Source organism: Paramormyrops kingsleyae, chromosome 3 (genome assembly GCF_048594095.1).
Source record: "Paramormyrops kingsleyae isolate MSU_618 chromosome 3, PKINGS_0.4, whole genome shotgun sequence".
NCBI lineage: Eukaryota > Metazoa > Chordata > Actinopteri > Osteoglossiformes > Mormyridae > Paramormyrops > Paramormyrops kingsleyae.
Window position 1 is genome coordinate 27,119,648 of NC_132799.1, and position 16,084 is coordinate 27,135,731.

The following is a 16,084-nucleotide window of genomic DNA, read 5'->3' on the forward strand; positions in this document are numbered from 1 at the left end:
TATAGAGGCAGGATCTATGGTTTATATAGAGGCAGGACCTATGGTGTATATAGAGGCAGGACCTATGTGTTATATAGAGGCAGGATCTATGGTTTATATAGAGGCAGGACCTATGGTTTATATAGAGGCAAGACCTATGGTTTATATAGAGGCAGGACCTATGGTTTATATAGATGAGCAGATCTGCACCACAACCAGGTCAGCGTCGCAGGTCACTCGGCCCCATGGATTTACTCCACCTTTTAAAATTGAAGAAGGATCCCAGTCCTCAGCTGGTATGAAACCAGGAAGACGTGTTGAGGGGTGAGGTATAATGGCTGAATCCCAGTAAGGATTTGGGACAGTTTTGTTTCAGCCAACCAGTTGAGTGCTCTGTGATTGTGGCTCTTTATATTCAACAGGTTGGCTGAAACAAAATCTTGGTCTGGATTTTGACTTTCTGGACAGACAGTGTAGTGCCTGTCTTCCCATTAGCATTAGCCCTGGTGCCCACAATGTGGCCTCTGCTTTCCTGACCTAAAAATGAACCCACTTCATAGTGTTTCTAGCCCCTCTCCCCGTCAAAGCAGTTGTGCACGGGCTATGCTAACAGAAGACGCTGGCGTCGCCGTGGCACCAGTCTACGTCCTGCTTCATGAAGCCCAGTCAGTCTTCTTTCCCCTTCCTGCCAATGCTGGGAAGCCACCAAGGAAAGTGACCAGGCATGACGGAAATCCATCTGCATACCAGGGATCCTCAGAATGGCCAGTGGCTTAGAGCGGACTGACTACAGACACCAGTTTATGTAGATACTCTGTTTAAACAATTCCGAATAGCTCCTCCCATCATTTGGCAGATCTGCCCTGAATCAATACATCACCCCCCTTTTAAGGTGGCAGTGAAACAAAGATGCTTTATTTCCCTCTGACTGGTGCCATAAATGAGGGGTGGGGTCTTGTCACAGCTGATGGCTGGGGGCCCACGGCATGGTAATTACACTGAGGACTGGTAATTGATACATCACCCATTTTCAGAAAGGCATGATATTAATTGCCTCACTTTGGATTTACGCAGCAACCCTTTGTGGAGGCAAACGAATCAGAATTTACCATAATGAGGCATCAGGAGACAAGATTTTAACTAATCGTATGAACAAAACTGCCACAGAGAGCTTTGATCTCTCATGAATGTGACAGGACATTTCCATATAAAGCTTCTGATTCCAAAGAATACATTCAGCGCTGGTGCCGTGATACCACACGGAGCCCAGTAAACAGACTAAGGGGAAATCGCATCTCGCCCTTGTTGTCCGGCCTGTAATACCTTTTGAACAACTTTGCCTCCATTCGTATCCTGCAAAAAATATTAAAGAAACATTTCTGTGCAAATAGTCAGCAAGAATCACTCTCATTAAGATCCTCCCTAATCCTACAATGGTGAGGTTAGGGTCGGATCAGCAATTTCAGTTTCACTTTGGGAACTGGCAGGTATACAAACAATTGTCTAGGTAAAAAAAAATCCACTTGGGTTGTTCAAATAATATTCAGTTCTCCTAGTATTGTTAGCGGCATGCAAGTTCATACTCTGGAAAAGTATTGTCAATCAAGTGCTTTAAACAGAATAACAGTGTAATCAAAGTAAAATATGATCCTTATACCCCCCAGTCCCTATATGATTTGAGCAAAACCAGGAACACCTATCAGCTACAGAGCTCAGAGTTTTCAATCAGTGCATCTTGCTTTATTTCCTAAACTATTTATGCTTTAAATTTAAGACGAAAGTGAGAAGACCAAAACAGATTCAAAATGAAAGTATTCCAAATCTCTGTGAATAATGCTTTGAGGTTTTGTTCCCGGCGCCTTTATGAGTCATTGCTGTCCATTTCAGTGATTGCATCTGTTGTGTGAGCAGAAATAGCCGCTCTCCCGCTCACTGGAGTTTTATTGTTCTTGTGATTGAGCCCAGCTCCGCTGAGGATGATCACAAAGGCATCTCCCTGTCATCCTCACATTAATGGCCTCCACTTTACTCAGGCCCATCTTATTAAGCTTCAGGCATGGGTTTGCTTTCAGCTTTTTACTTTCCCATGTTGACCTTGACAGAAGTGTGCAGTCAGCAGTCATTCTGTCCTCTGCTCTGTGCAGATTTGAAGGGTGCAGACAGGAAGGTGGTATTCAATGACATCTGTGTGCTGGGCATGACAGGTCTCCGCGATCTAATGGTGCTCACAGAACACTCAACAAAAACACTCAGATGATCATTATACAGGCTGCGTGACAAATCAACTGCACAAACACATTAAATATTAATGGAAAAACTTGAACTAGCGAATGCAAAAGGCTGTAGGAAAAACTCATGGTTGTGAAAAATAAAGGGACAAAAAGACTAACTTTAATCAATGAAACTTAATCACTGATAATCCAGATATTACTAAGAATTTTTACTGCTTCAGTAAAAAACAAAAAGCATATTAATTAAATATATTATTGTGGCAATATACTAATTATTAACCTGACATCCCATCCAGGGTGTTACCTGCCTTGTGTCTGTGATCCTGTATCGGATAAGCATTTCTCTAAGATGGGTGAATCACAGCTGAAGCACTTTGTAATGAATTTGCTCATATTAGAATTCATATCAAAAGGAAAGAATTTGCCTGTTACCCACAATGCACAGCTGTGTAGGACCCAGTCTGGATCACACGTATGGACTGTACAGCTGAGGTCAGTATTCGAGCTGCTCTAACATCGACTTCCTGTCCTTGCTAGACTGTAAACTGAAGACAATTTACTAATACATTAACCTAAGAGCTCATTTCCACCAAACCCTCTCACACAAACACAGATTTGACCCAATGATTTGACACAAAGGTGATCGGAGGACCGCAAGAGCATCTGGATAAAATCTGAATCACACTGAATGTTTCTCAGCATCGAGCAGCACAGAGCACTGATGCGGATTCGCTCAGGACGTTTCCTCCCCGCTTTGTTTGCACGCGCCGTTGCTCACACTAACACCTTCAGGCTCCCCTCTACCATCTTCTGCTGCCTCGTTTCCTCCACTTTATCCAGCTCGCTCACTCGCTGTCCCTCTTCAGAACCGAGCCAAAATGGAGACCGGGAGACCAGAGGCACTCTTCTGGATGCCGGCTTGGTAGGGGTGGGGTAAAAATGAAGCTCTGAAAACTAATCTGGTCATGTGATCAAAAGATTATAAACAAACTGCCCCAAATACACTGCTTTCAGCATTCTGGGTCCTACAATAGATCATTGATACACCCTGGAACATGCGACTTACTGAAAAATAAACATATCAAACTAGTATTCAACATAACAAGATATGTTTTCTTTACTACTTTGTGTAGAACATAAAAAAAAAATCAATCGATCCATGTTTGTGGCTTGGTCAGAGAGCTTAAAGGGGGCTGAATTGAAAATGAAGAGGAGAAAAAGGGGACCTGGGACTCTCTACAGATGCACTACCTCTGTGAATCCTATGTGACCACAGTGGCTTCCCGGGTTCAGGATCCTGAGCCTGTGCTAAGATATCAAGCTGCATTATATAATACCAAAGCGTACATATCACAAGAGTCACACAAGCAGAAGAAGGGCGCCCACCAGAATTCCACACAAATGAGACAGGAGTTTCTCTAACAAACAATGACATTTCATGGAAATGCACCAAACACTGTGAAATATGGGAGCTGTTCCAATTCAGGTTCGGGGTTCCTTTAGCCAACTCCCATTTTAATGGGTTCGTTAAATTGGGAAACCGTGATGAGGAAGGCCCTATATAAACCGAACTATAAATAAAAGTGCTAGAAAATGAAGTTTATGATTATCCTGGTTTGGTTACTTTTTTGTCTATATTCTACCCAGCAACACCCCTGATCGTGATGCCCAAATGGATTTAAAGCTACCAACTGTTCACAGTGAACATGAGCACAGGCTAGGAACAGCTTAAAGTGAGAAGAATCGTTCTTCCTAAGTTATACTTCATTCATTTTTAAATCCCTTTCATCTTGCTGAATTGACAGCTTGAATTTGCTTGACCTCTCGCTTATGACGCCTGAGCTGAGCGCAAGACTAATGGGGAATTTGTGTACTACCGATGACACAAAAACTGTGGACTCAGGATTTACTATACATTAAGACTACAGCGGACAAAAAAAGCTTATTTACACAGGTATACGGGCCACGCAAACGGGAGGTGCCATGCGTCTCTCCCGATGGGTTGTACGCATACAAATGCATGGCTTCTCTTCGGCATATTGCATCAGTGATGTGCAGTCCATCCAAACTTTGTCAAATGATGCATGTAAGGGTCAAATAAGCAGTTATTACATAATGCACTCCAACCCCGATTTCTTCATATTAAATGCAATATATATGTTATGTCATATTCCATATTTAAATAATTTATTGATTAATAAATGCTGCGGCCGGTGAGAGACGCACTGGCGCCCAATAATATGTTGGAATCATATTTGTTATACTGATTTAATTGAGTTGAATCGGTGCATATTTCTTAGTTATACGGCGATATTGGAGCATCGACCCCAGCAGTGATGGGTAGAGGACATTACCTCTTGTAACTGCTCCAGCTCCTGCTTCAGAGCTTCCTGCTCCGATTCCAGATCTGCGTATTGCTGCTTTAGAGCCTGGTTCTCCTCCAGCACCACAAGACCACATTCCGCCGCTCGGATTTTCTCCTGGTTCGCCTCCGCAAGCTCCCGGGTAAGCCGCTCCACCTCTGCCCGGTAATGATCCACGGTTTCCCCGCATCTTCCCCCTGCAGCCATCGCCCCTTCTCTGTCTCGCCGTCCCAGCGTTGGTTAGACAGAGAGGCGGAGGCAAAAAGAAAAAAAAAACACTAAAGCAAACGTTACCCCGGTCCCTTTCAAGTGCGGATGTAAACTGTGATGTCTAACAATTAAATAAATCCCATATTTATCTTCAACCCCAAGATGCGAGATCCCCTGGACGAGGCACGGCTATATTCATTTAATAAATTGTTTAAAATGTGCGTTCGATTTCCCTTCCTGCGTCCTCCCCTTTATCTCCTTTAATTTCCGAACCTTTTTTCGTTTCTTTTTTCTTTTTTGCTTATTCATGGGGAACTGGACGCCATCTCTTCGGATAGATTGAAATCTAGACGCACAACTCTGCCTCCATCCTTGGGCTGCTGACGTCAGTCCCAGAGGCATCTGGCTAGTTAACGCCGGAGAGAAGAGCCCTGATTGGCTCTAATATATTATTCACTGAAAATACATATTAAGCTACTAGAATTAATATTAATTACAACCATGACGAACGGCTTGTGTTGATATATTATTTAATTCCCCGTGTAATACATAATAAAGAAAAACATCTGAAACTCACATAAATGTTCATATTTTCAAACTGCACAAAAAAGTACAGTTTTAATGAAAAGTCTACAACCATACGTGTCTTTGTAGCGGTTTGTTTTTTTGAAGTGCTGTATTAATTTATCGACCTAGAAAAATACATGAAAATCGACCATATTTGTATATATATAATCCAGCGCTAAAAGTGTAGGCCGCTTTGCTTTGGATTATAGATACAGTTTCGACTGTAATGGATGTAGACTACCAATAAACGAAATACGGTAAAACAATATTACTCGTGACTGTGGGGGTTTCATAATTACTTTTAAGACAGGTACTCGGTCTGTGCTGACATGGATGAACAACATATGGCGCTCATCTCTAACGTTTCCCATGCCTGGTTATAAATATGTAATTTGACATATTTCCCCCCCTATCAGTTATGCCTGATGCTTTGTGTTTGAACGCAATCTAATGCATTCCAAGCAGTTTGTGGCAGGTGAGAGAGAGAGAGAGAGAGAGAGATCGATCGATTCCGCATCTGAGACGGAGTGCCCCTACCGCTGCGCTGGATTTACAACACTTTCACTACCAAGTAATTTTAAATATATTTTACTGCAAGTTTGTACTATTACATTATCATCCTGACGTTCATTATACATATGTGTAAATACTTATTATTCAACCAAGACTTATTCACTACTATGTGCTAAGCACATTTGTCCTAGAGCGAGTATGTGAGCTGTTAATAATACAGGTTACTTCCTCAATATTTATGAACATATTTTAAATAATATGAAATAACACTAAATCAAATAAAATTAAATTAATTGTTTTGTCTTTGTATAACATTGTAGCTCCAAGTTAAAAGATTTGAGGGATATACTGAATCTGACAATCCCTGAATTATTTTGGTTTGGGTAAAACATGCTTATACTACAACATGTGTGATGTGTGTGGGGGGTATGTATATATTACATCATGTGGTCAAATGTCCTTGGGACATTTTTTTGATCCACACAAGGGGAACACACACAAGGTGGAACCAGAGTACCTGGACGAAACCTGACGACAGCACAGGGAGAACATGCAAACTCCACACACATGGAACCCTGGCAGAGACTTGAACGCTGGTCCCGGAGGTATGAAGTAACAGTGCAAACCAGGGCACCACTGCACCACCCCCCTCCTCCCCCAATGCAAACAACCTGCTAAAAATGCCAAAAGTCTTGTATTTTGTTTGGTTATTTATGGTTAAGGTTAGGGCTGAGTAGGGGTTAAGGTTGTCATTGTTGGGATTAGGGTTTTTCCCATAGAAATGAATGGAGAGTCCTCACAAAGATATAAATACGTGTGTGTGTGTGCGTGTGCGTGTATATACGCATGAACGTTCAGGTTGTGTGTCTGCTGGAGGGAGTTTCTGGTTTACGATCTGTTTACTTAAGCGTATGAACTTCGTGGACGCTCCCTGAACTGTAGCTTGTGATTGGGGCGTTGAGAAGCTACGCTTTGTCATTTCAAGAAAAATATGTTATTTAAAATGTTCAATTTAAAACAATGCTGTGCATATCAATAAAACATATGATATGGATAAACCTTTTTAATTGATTTGCTCTCTCAGAGGACGTTGGGATGTACGCGATAAGTGTTTGATAGTGCCTGGACCATTAGGAGGTTGTAAAGAGAGATAAAAGCAGGGTGAAGTTGGAGTCAAGGCAAGACCGGTGTTGTAAAGAAAGGTGAACTAGGATTCACTGGAACAGTCGATGTATTACTCCAGTCATCACTGCCATAGACATACCGCATTTCCACTCCCAGGGAGAGGTTATGTTGAGCCATGAGCAACAGACAACAGATTTTGTCAGTTCACCTATAATAAAAACACTAAGGTAACGCAGGATATCTACCTGGTAACTAGCTAGCTAGCATCTGTTTCACAGGAAAAGTAGTGAAATATCACACTTAGTGTAGCCTACATAACTGTAATGTCACAGAATGCAACCACAGGCATTTCTTTAGATTTTTTTTTTCCACTCACTGATTTGCGCCCCCTAATCATAACGGTGCCCTAGGCGATCGCCTACACAGTGGGCCGGCTCTGTTCAGACAGAACATTATGTCACGTACAATCCAGTGCTGCTATCACTATGACAAGGTCAGGTTGGGAAAGCAAAATTTAACACATGTGGGCGAAGCGGAAATCTGTCATGCTAAACTCTGGTTTTTTATTTCACGTCCCAAGCACTTCTCGATCAAATGCCCTTTGCGTCGATAACAAGGAATAAGCAATGAGGAAGTAGCAACAAACTTTGCGTACACACTTCCTCGCAAATTTCTCTGAACTGAATCTGAATGGACAGGTGTACAGTGCATTGGATGTGTTGACAGACCCCTATCTATGAGTCTTCACCTCTTGTTCTATGGACTTCTTCGCTGTGGGAGGTGGAAGTCACTGATATGACTACATAGTCAATTGTCAAATATCTTTCGCAACAATCTCCTGTAGGACGAGGTTTAAAATGCTTACAGCTTAGTAATCAGTGTTGAACAGGATAGAATAGCTGAGATGTGGCAGAAGACTGAAAAATCTCAATGTAAGCCTACATTAGGTAGCGATAGATAGAAGGAAAACTGACACCAACATAATGTTAATAGCTTAACATCCATAGTGAAGTACATTTATGTCAGGTTAAATACAGTTAGTTAACTGTGGAACTGAAATAGAGCAGTATAAAAGACTTCTTCTTTAAAAGTACTTTTTTTCCACAGAAGTTCAAAGCAGACTTATGGAGGATCACAGAAAACTCACAGTCTGAGGACACAACAGACAGATGTTTTTGGAGAAACTGCCTGTTCTGCATACATTCCTAAGCCTTAATACCGTGGCTGACCGGCCGGTGAACCTCTGAATTAAGATAAAGGAGAAATGTATCTATATAGATTCATAAACTCATCGAGCAATAATTAGACATTTTGTCAAGAATTGGCATTTACAGCCGCCATAACCAGTAGAACATCTGTTGATCAGTGATATGATATAAGAAATGGACTTGACTGCAGTCTGTGTTATGTAATGACACTGTAAGTAGCGCCTTAAACAATGCTAGCTGTCTCTCTCAGCCTGTCCAATTTGTGTTAATTAACAGTTAATCAAGTTATATTCCTAATAAACTTATATGCACAAAGGTTAGAAATTCATATTTATTTACAAAAACAACCATGTAATTTACCTGGATAAACACACCAATTCTTATTTTAATATTACTGCCTCATTAAGACATTTAAACACAACTAACCAAAGACAAACACTGGCATGTAGCGATGCAGTACAATCTACACATAGATGGAAATCGCTACTCATAATGATACAGCATCATCAACATGGAAACTTTGTGTTGCAATGCATGTGGACGATGATCAGATCAATAGTTCACGCCTCGCATTGTGCCCCAGTGAGAGTCAATCACATCGAAGCATCCCCATGGGTAGGTCGCAGGGGGGCTAATCGAGGTGTGTGCGAGGGCCAGGGGGAGTGGATATATTATGGTAGGTGGGCGGAGCTTAGAGGAAGAGTGGGAGAAGTGTCCAGGGGGTGCGGGTAAGTCCATGATGGCAGTCTTGTAGGTGAAGGGAGTGGACCAAGGTAGAAGATCACAAGAAGAAGGCAGACAGAAGCACCTGTTCTGTGTAGAACGGAGGAAGACGGATTTAAAACATCACTTCACTGTCGGCCACTAAACCAATACAACAATAATAATCGAGCAGCAATGGAAACTAATATAAATATTTGTTACAGTCAGCATAGATAGGACATGTGAGGTTCACTAACTTGTCTACAGGAAGTTGTGGGTTCAGACACTGGGTCTTCCCCTGCAAGCTCTTCATCACCTGGGTTGTCCTTGGCCTCACTCCTCCGCCATCTTGCTCTGCGGTTCTGGAACCAGATCTGAGCGGGTCGACATGAGAGTGGGGTCAAGTGCCTGTTAACTTCATCATTTCTATTCTGCATGAAGACATACCCAAGCACACACGCACACACACACACACACACAATGGAGACCGAGTTGCCAGATTCAACATATAGACATTTCATCACATTTATAGTAATTGGAGAACCTGAAGCTTAGCTTTTGGATTGGATTGGATCTAACTAGTCCAAATTGCGCACATCATTCAGAAAACAATGGCTGCCCTTTATCTATGTGTATAATCTTTGTGTGTCATTAAATATGTGTCATTCTTCTCTCCCATTTATTTTCCATAACTGTAATCTCATTCAGTTGACACTTTGACGTACACTTCTACCTAGAGCCTGCTTTATTAATCTTTTATCCACCCATCCCTCCATCCTTCCATCCTTCCACACTAACTTTTTGTCCTAGTCAGCATATTTTTCACCGGTGTAAAATTTTAGCACATTAAATATGTATTCAGTGTAGTAGAATGAGAAATACAATTGAAACAGTCTAACAAAAGAAGTATAGGTATTTATTTTAGATATTTTGATGCTTTTTATTCCTTAAAGGATATAAAAGAGGGATGAATATTGATCTTGTCAGGAACTGTTCCTGCTTTGACTGTCATCTCCTCATTTGGCCAGCAGGTGTCGCAGGCCATTGCATCCTTTTTGCTGTGTTTTGTAAGTACAGCATCCTTCTGTGTTCCTAGCTTGTTCCCTTGCTCTCCTGGTTGCTGTATAGCCAAAAGTGTGAAACGGGTACGTGAAAAGAGTACCTCCCTTTTGCCATGGGTTCGAAGCCAGTTGGAGGCTAGCCTCAATAATGTTGGTTATTTTAGTTTCCAGTTTCCCCAGTGATATTATGTACTTGTGTTTATATTTCTATATTGGTTCATGTATTTGTTCTTGGTTGTGTTACGGTTGTGTTGTTATATCTTGCTCCACCTAGTCCCCAGTATTTCCTAGTGTTCATTCCCTTGTGTTTGCTTCATTGTTAATTATCCCCACCTGTTTTTCATCTGCCCTCGTTATCAGTGTATTATGTGCCTTGTCAGAAGCTTTGTTTGTTTTCCGCATGTTACCCACATGTGACGATGTTCTTTGTGGTGTTTTCCTCACCCTTTCCTGGTGTTAGTCTTCCTCACTTTGTGTCACCTTCCTGCCTTGTGTTTTGACTCCTCACGGTCCCTTTTGTTTTTGGTGTCTGTTAGGTTCCGTTTATAATAAAATCATATAATTAAATTGTCATATAATTTGTACAATAACATGTGAACGTGCATTAAAATGTCTGGACATGTTGCAGACTACAAAGCCTATATTCACTGAACTCTCCCCTTATTTGGATGCAGCCATCCTGCCCCTCTACGTACCTGAACACGGCCCTCAGAGAGCTGTGTACGTGTGGCCAGTAGGTCTCGTGTCATGGCATCTGGGTAGTGTGTGTTTCTGAAGACGTTCTCGAGCTCCTGCAGCTGGTCTGGAGTGAAGGTGGTTCTTGCCCGCCGGCCGCCCTTCCGTCCCGCTGGGTACACACCGTTATGGCTCTTACCACATTATCACCGGCCACATTTGCGTTATTCTGACATTTCCCTTATCAATGCTGCCTGTATTTCTTGACTGAAATTAGTCATTCATAATAAACATTGAAAATGTTTCACCTACTGTTATAGGACATTATATCACAAAATAGTGATTGAGTGAAATATGAGATGCCCTGTAAGTTACATCCTACATATCTGACATTCCAAATTAAAGCATTTTCCTTAGAACGTCTCACCTGCTGGAGCCTGGGGGGGCATGCCCCCCTGCCTGTTCCCCTTTGCAGGTCCCCAGCTCTCTGCTTTGTCTCCTGGGGGGCCTGTATGGGTGAGTGTCTGACTTGTTGCCAGGTCAGGTGGGGCGCTCCCTGTGACTCGGATCTCACACGGCGCAGTGCCTCTCTCCGGCCGCCTCTCTGCGGACACACAGGAGTCCTCAAATAATTTCCTCCAGGATCATAGAAGCATGCTGACTCTGAGCAGTTGGGCGCGCTAATACACTTATCACTGATGTCCATCATGAAGCAGAGAAGCTGATGCATTCAAAGGTACATTTATTAAATCAAAGGTAGACCTGAACTTACGCAAACTGTGTGGATCCAAATACAATTTATAGCCAAATCCCACAATCCTGGGTTTTGGAGAAACATGAATAAAATTCCAGTCAAAGGTTACATAAATTAGGAAGTATAACTGAAAAATAGAACAATTCATGGGTTATGGGCAACTAATATTACAAAAACAATACATAAATTCAGTCTTGAGATATACCATAATCATTTTTACAGTTATACAATACATGCTATACAATACAGGAGTAATACAGAAATGTATTCTTCTCCACAGTCTTAGATGCAGCAATTTGTGGATTCGTACCTGACTGGGCAGCTGGCCGCTGAGTTTCTTGTACGATTTGCACTCCTACACACAGAGTAGGAGTGTTCCTGCCAGGCTGCCTGGCCAAACATGGTTTCCGTAAGATTTCCTCGATGGAGTGAGACAGTGTTCTGCGGGAATTCGGCGCTCGGCGGGCCACTGCATCCCCGTCCACAGTCTGAAGCGGTCTCTGCCTTTCAGGATCCGCGATCGACGGCACCATCACGATGCTCTGCTCTTGCCTTCCTGTCAAGCTTGCTCAGGCCATCGGAGTTTGAGCCTTGTGCCCAGTATAAAGTCTCCAAAGTGATCTCCAGAGTCCTCTTCTCATTAAAATAAAAAAATGCTACTGTTGTTCTCCCCCACTTTCATTATGTCGCCTGTGTTCTGAAAGTTACTTTACTTCTCATCCACTTGCCTTTCCTCCTCACCGTCAATCCCTCGTTCTCTTCCTCCTCCTCTCTCATTCCATAATGTCATGAACACTGTCAAGTGACTCCCCCCCCCCCCCATCAATTAGGTGAGTCCGGGGATTACTGTATAACCAAGGTGCCAATAAACAAGCCCTTCATTGTGTTTAGACTCGTTCCTCTTCTCAGTTATCCTTAGTCGTCCCTTTCTTTGTCATCTCTGTTGTCTGCCTCTGTCCACTGCTAACGTTACTCTGCCTTTAAAGTCAGTCTGCCTCTGTCTACTGCTAACGTTACTCTGCCTTTAAAGTCAATTTCTGTGGCCATGTTCAGGGCGTTCTTCCTCACCCAGTGGCATTATAGCAGCACTGTTTAAATACATGACTTAAGACAACACCACAAAATGTATCTGCTCGGTGACCTCAGTAATTTCAGCTTTATTAGACCTGAATTAGTCCTGGTGCTTGTAATTTGGTTCCTTCTCTTTGTAAATTGTGATACCGCTCTGAAATATTTGTGAAAAATGTTTTTTTGGTTTCAGCTAATGTTTGTCTCCATTCCTAGACACAGCATAAATATGTAAGACCTGCGTGTAACTTTGAACATGTATACCTTTAAGGCAAGTTCCAATAAAGCGCTTGTTTTCAGGGATATTTAGTACAAACTACAAAACTAGTAAGTAATAAAGTTCACGTGTTAGCAGTGTACCTTTTTCAATATACCACACCAATGTAACTTAAAAACCTGCACTAGTGGTGCACAGTAATGCATCTCGCCCATGAACAGACTGAAATCTAAAACCTACGTGTTTCCACAAGCAAATGAACCCTGAGCTTACATTGATAAGATTGCTGTTGAATTACATGCATTGCAATAATATCAATACTGTCCCTGTTTATATCCTTTCACCTGGTAATTAATTTAGAAACTCCTGAAAGCATGTGTTCTTAATCCGGCCCATTCTGAACATTTAAACTCCAGCTAAAATTCACCTTAAATGTGAATTTTTAATTAGCGTTGCTCAAACTGCTGCATTTTTTTATGATAGGCATGACATAGACACGTGAGTCTGGTATCTCTTAAGCTTCTGGCCTCTCGCTGCCCTTTAATACTCAATTTCAACTTTACTCCACAATGTCATTGTTGTTGATTGTATGCTAAACGGTGACTCCTAGTGTCAATTCAATGTATTGCATTGAATTGGTGCTAAGCTGTTCCCCTGTATTTGGATGGAGTTCCTCTCCATCTAGTGGCAATAAACGTCAAAAAACCTGATCCATTAAACCCATCCATCTTTTAACTGCGTAGTGCTTACCCTGCTCAATGCCTGGTGTCTACTCCAGATAGCACAGGCCGTAAGTCTGGGGTATAACTGAGTTGGATGCCAGTACACTGCAGGACACACATAAGTAAACAAAAAGTCACACACCATATGCATGTCTTTGAACTTTTGAACCGAAATCGGTTGAAGCATTTGTTTGGTAAATATGAGAAATACTCCAGCATTTGTTGATTCTGCCCCAGGATCTCTGCCCATTGCAATGTGTCTGAAACCCGTTTGCACGGGAGCTGACCATATGGATCTGTTGCCCAGATCACCTCAGCTGACCCCTCGTGACCTGGATCTCTGAACTCCTCCTCCTTTAACAGAGAAGGAACCCAGGAACCCAGCAGAAGAACCTTATCATGGCCACTTGCACTCATGATCATGTTATTTTTGCCAAAAACCGCAGTTCATGACTAAACTAATGTTCTGAGCTATACATCAAGAACAAAGAGCGGCGACCACTGAAGCTTTAAGGCTTGTATCATTCTCAGAAAAACACATGATTAATGACGAACGAGGTCTCACTTCCCACAGAGACACACTATTGAGGATGAGCGGTTGATACAATTGTCTTGCTACTTTTCTACCTATCTGAAAAACAAAGCCACCAAGAAACAAACAACATTCTCCATTTTGGACATATTTTACTTTTTTAGTGGTCCCACTTTACAATAAGGCTCCCTTTGCCACTTATAACTGGTAGTAACTCATTAATAAGAAGAAAACTGTGGTATAACTTGTTTATAATTGTCTAGTAATGATTTACAAAGTGTAAATTGAAGCCCAGATACATTTCTTACAAAATCTACGTCTTCCATCATTTTAATCAACACAGTCAGCACATTATATGCAGCTCTCTGAAAAAATAAGAGACCATATATGTTTTAAAAATCTGCATTTTTAAATCCTGGTTTATCCTGGTTTGCTTCCAGGCTCAGAATTTCTAAGACAGCAGTACACAAGAACAAGGTGAAGCAGAAGACACGAACAAAAACCAGCCAGGGAGAGGGCAGAAGCGACTTTCTACTGCCGGAGATGACTGTCAGCTTATCCGACAGTGCTTTGAGGATGACATTAAGTGGTGTAAAGTGCACTACTAGGACAGTTCATATCAGCCTCCTGGAAGCAGGACTGAAGTGTCCTATAGAACAGCTGAAGTCCTTCATGAATGAGAAGCAGTGAAGTACCACACTGCAGTTTGCAAAGAAAATCTGTACTTTACACAATAGCCTACCCATATATTGAGAAATGAGTGAAAGGGGCTGGTGTATCTTTGAATCTTCTGTAAAAATGCCATGAGATTCCTCTGGAAGTAACCAAGTCCGCAATTCACTCAAGTCAGTTGTCAGTATGGTATGTACATGATTTTGTAAATAGTCAGGCATGTTGTATCTCCGGAATGAAATCATATTAATATGGTGACCACAAGTCATCTGAACACAAGTCTTGGAATGAAATGAGTATAAAACCCAACAGCCTACTGAAGGCAACGGATCACGCATACATGTGAGACGATGACCCAGAAAAAGTGATTCGGTTCCCAGCAGGGAACTCATGACAGTCCTTACAATCCAATTCGAGCCGCATGTCATGTGATGCCAATTTCCTGCTTCTCCTCAGCACTAGATCTGTACGTCCCTCCACTCACATACATACGATAGCCGTTAGTCCACTGATTTATTCATTTGAAAGGCTCAACTACAGCCCATAAATTTACAGTCACTTATAGCAATCAGGAAATGGTCAGCCTGTCCTCATGTGACCAGTCTCAGGGCTAACTGAGCTCTGTGTCAGCATCGGACGCAGTAAATCAGATCATTCGGTGAGAGGATATATCTCTGGCTGCCCCGTCCTTCCTGTTTCGGCAGCAAAAGATAAACTCACTTACTGCCCTGAAGGATTATATCAGCTGCTGACAGCAGCCAGAGCGAGGGAATGACCCAGAAGGGCCCGCATTTTATGGAGCACATTAAGTTGGTTCAGTAGGAGCACAGGGGCTCTGTTCACACAGAAAGCATGTGACAGGGGCCTGTTCTGAGTTCAGCAGGGGAGGTCATGTCCAGTCAGACTGTTTACACTGTGCACACACACAGCCCACATATTCATATCTTTATGGGGACTCTCCGTTGACTTTTATGGGCAAAATACAATACTTTTGGCATAGTATTTTTAGTTTTTTGATTGCAGTCCCAGATTTTAATAAAATTAAGATCTCCCTTGTGGGGACCAAAAAATGGCCTCCACAAAGTCAAAATAAGAAGTTTTTTTATCACATTGTGGGGACACTTGGTCCCCACAATGTAATATATACATCACACACACACACATACATACAGCCACTGCTTCTTAAGCTTCATTCTCTTTAATAGATTTCCAATATTTCCATTTGTCTTCATTCACCAGTTCTTCTAATAACCCACAATATCCTTCATACTCTGACAGGCCACTGCACAGCCAGGTTGCAAACATTAAATACAATTCAAAATATAAACTTAGCCACTATTTTTAAAGCATGAAATTAGTTGTGCCCCAGACTTCATTAAAAAAAAATGAATTTACTCAACAGCAAGAGAATTAAGCTAGCATTGAATTTGACTGACGAATAACTGTCCCGATTGCAGTAAATTTTGTAATTAAATAAAAATCCTG

At 41.9% G+C, this 16,084-nt stretch overlaps 2 protein-coding genes across 4 annotated transcripts in view; both read right to left on the reverse strand.

Moving 5' to 3' along the window:
- Nucleotides 1–5,179, reverse strand: part of LOC111857236 (protein bicaudal D homolog 1-like) — a 31,571-nt gene extending 26,392 nt beyond the window's left edge. The window contains exons 1-2 of one of the 3 annotated variants that reach the window (XM_023837879.2): nt 5,057–5,179; nt 4,565–4,790 (exon numbers count right to left, since the gene is read on the reverse strand). In XM_023837879.2, the coding sequence (XP_023693647.2) occupies nt 4,565–4,780 (216 nt within the window). In that variant the 5' untranslated portion in view covers nt 4,781–4,790; nt 5,057–5,179. Of the gene's footprint in view, nt 1–4,564 lie in introns of all 3 variants that reach the window. The other 2 variants (XM_023837887.2, XM_023837895.2) reach the window with 2 other exon arrangements.
- A 3,377-nt stretch (nt 5,180–8,556) lies between these two features.
- LOC111857279 (uncharacterized) lies at nt 8,557–15,287 on the reverse strand. The gene is made up of 5 exons (XM_023837961.2): nt 11,699–15,287; nt 11,062–11,238; nt 10,655–10,806; nt 9,156–9,272; nt 8,557–9,009 (listed from the first exon to the last, which is right to left on the reverse strand). The coding sequence occupies exons 1-5, from the start codon at nt 11,919–11,921 to the stop codon at nt 8,749–8,751; spliced, it is 930 nt and encodes a 309-aa protein (XP_023693729.2). The 5' UTR covers nt 11,922–15,287; the 3' UTR covers nt 8,557–8,748.
- Nucleotides 15,288–16,084: the final 797 nt, after the last annotated feature.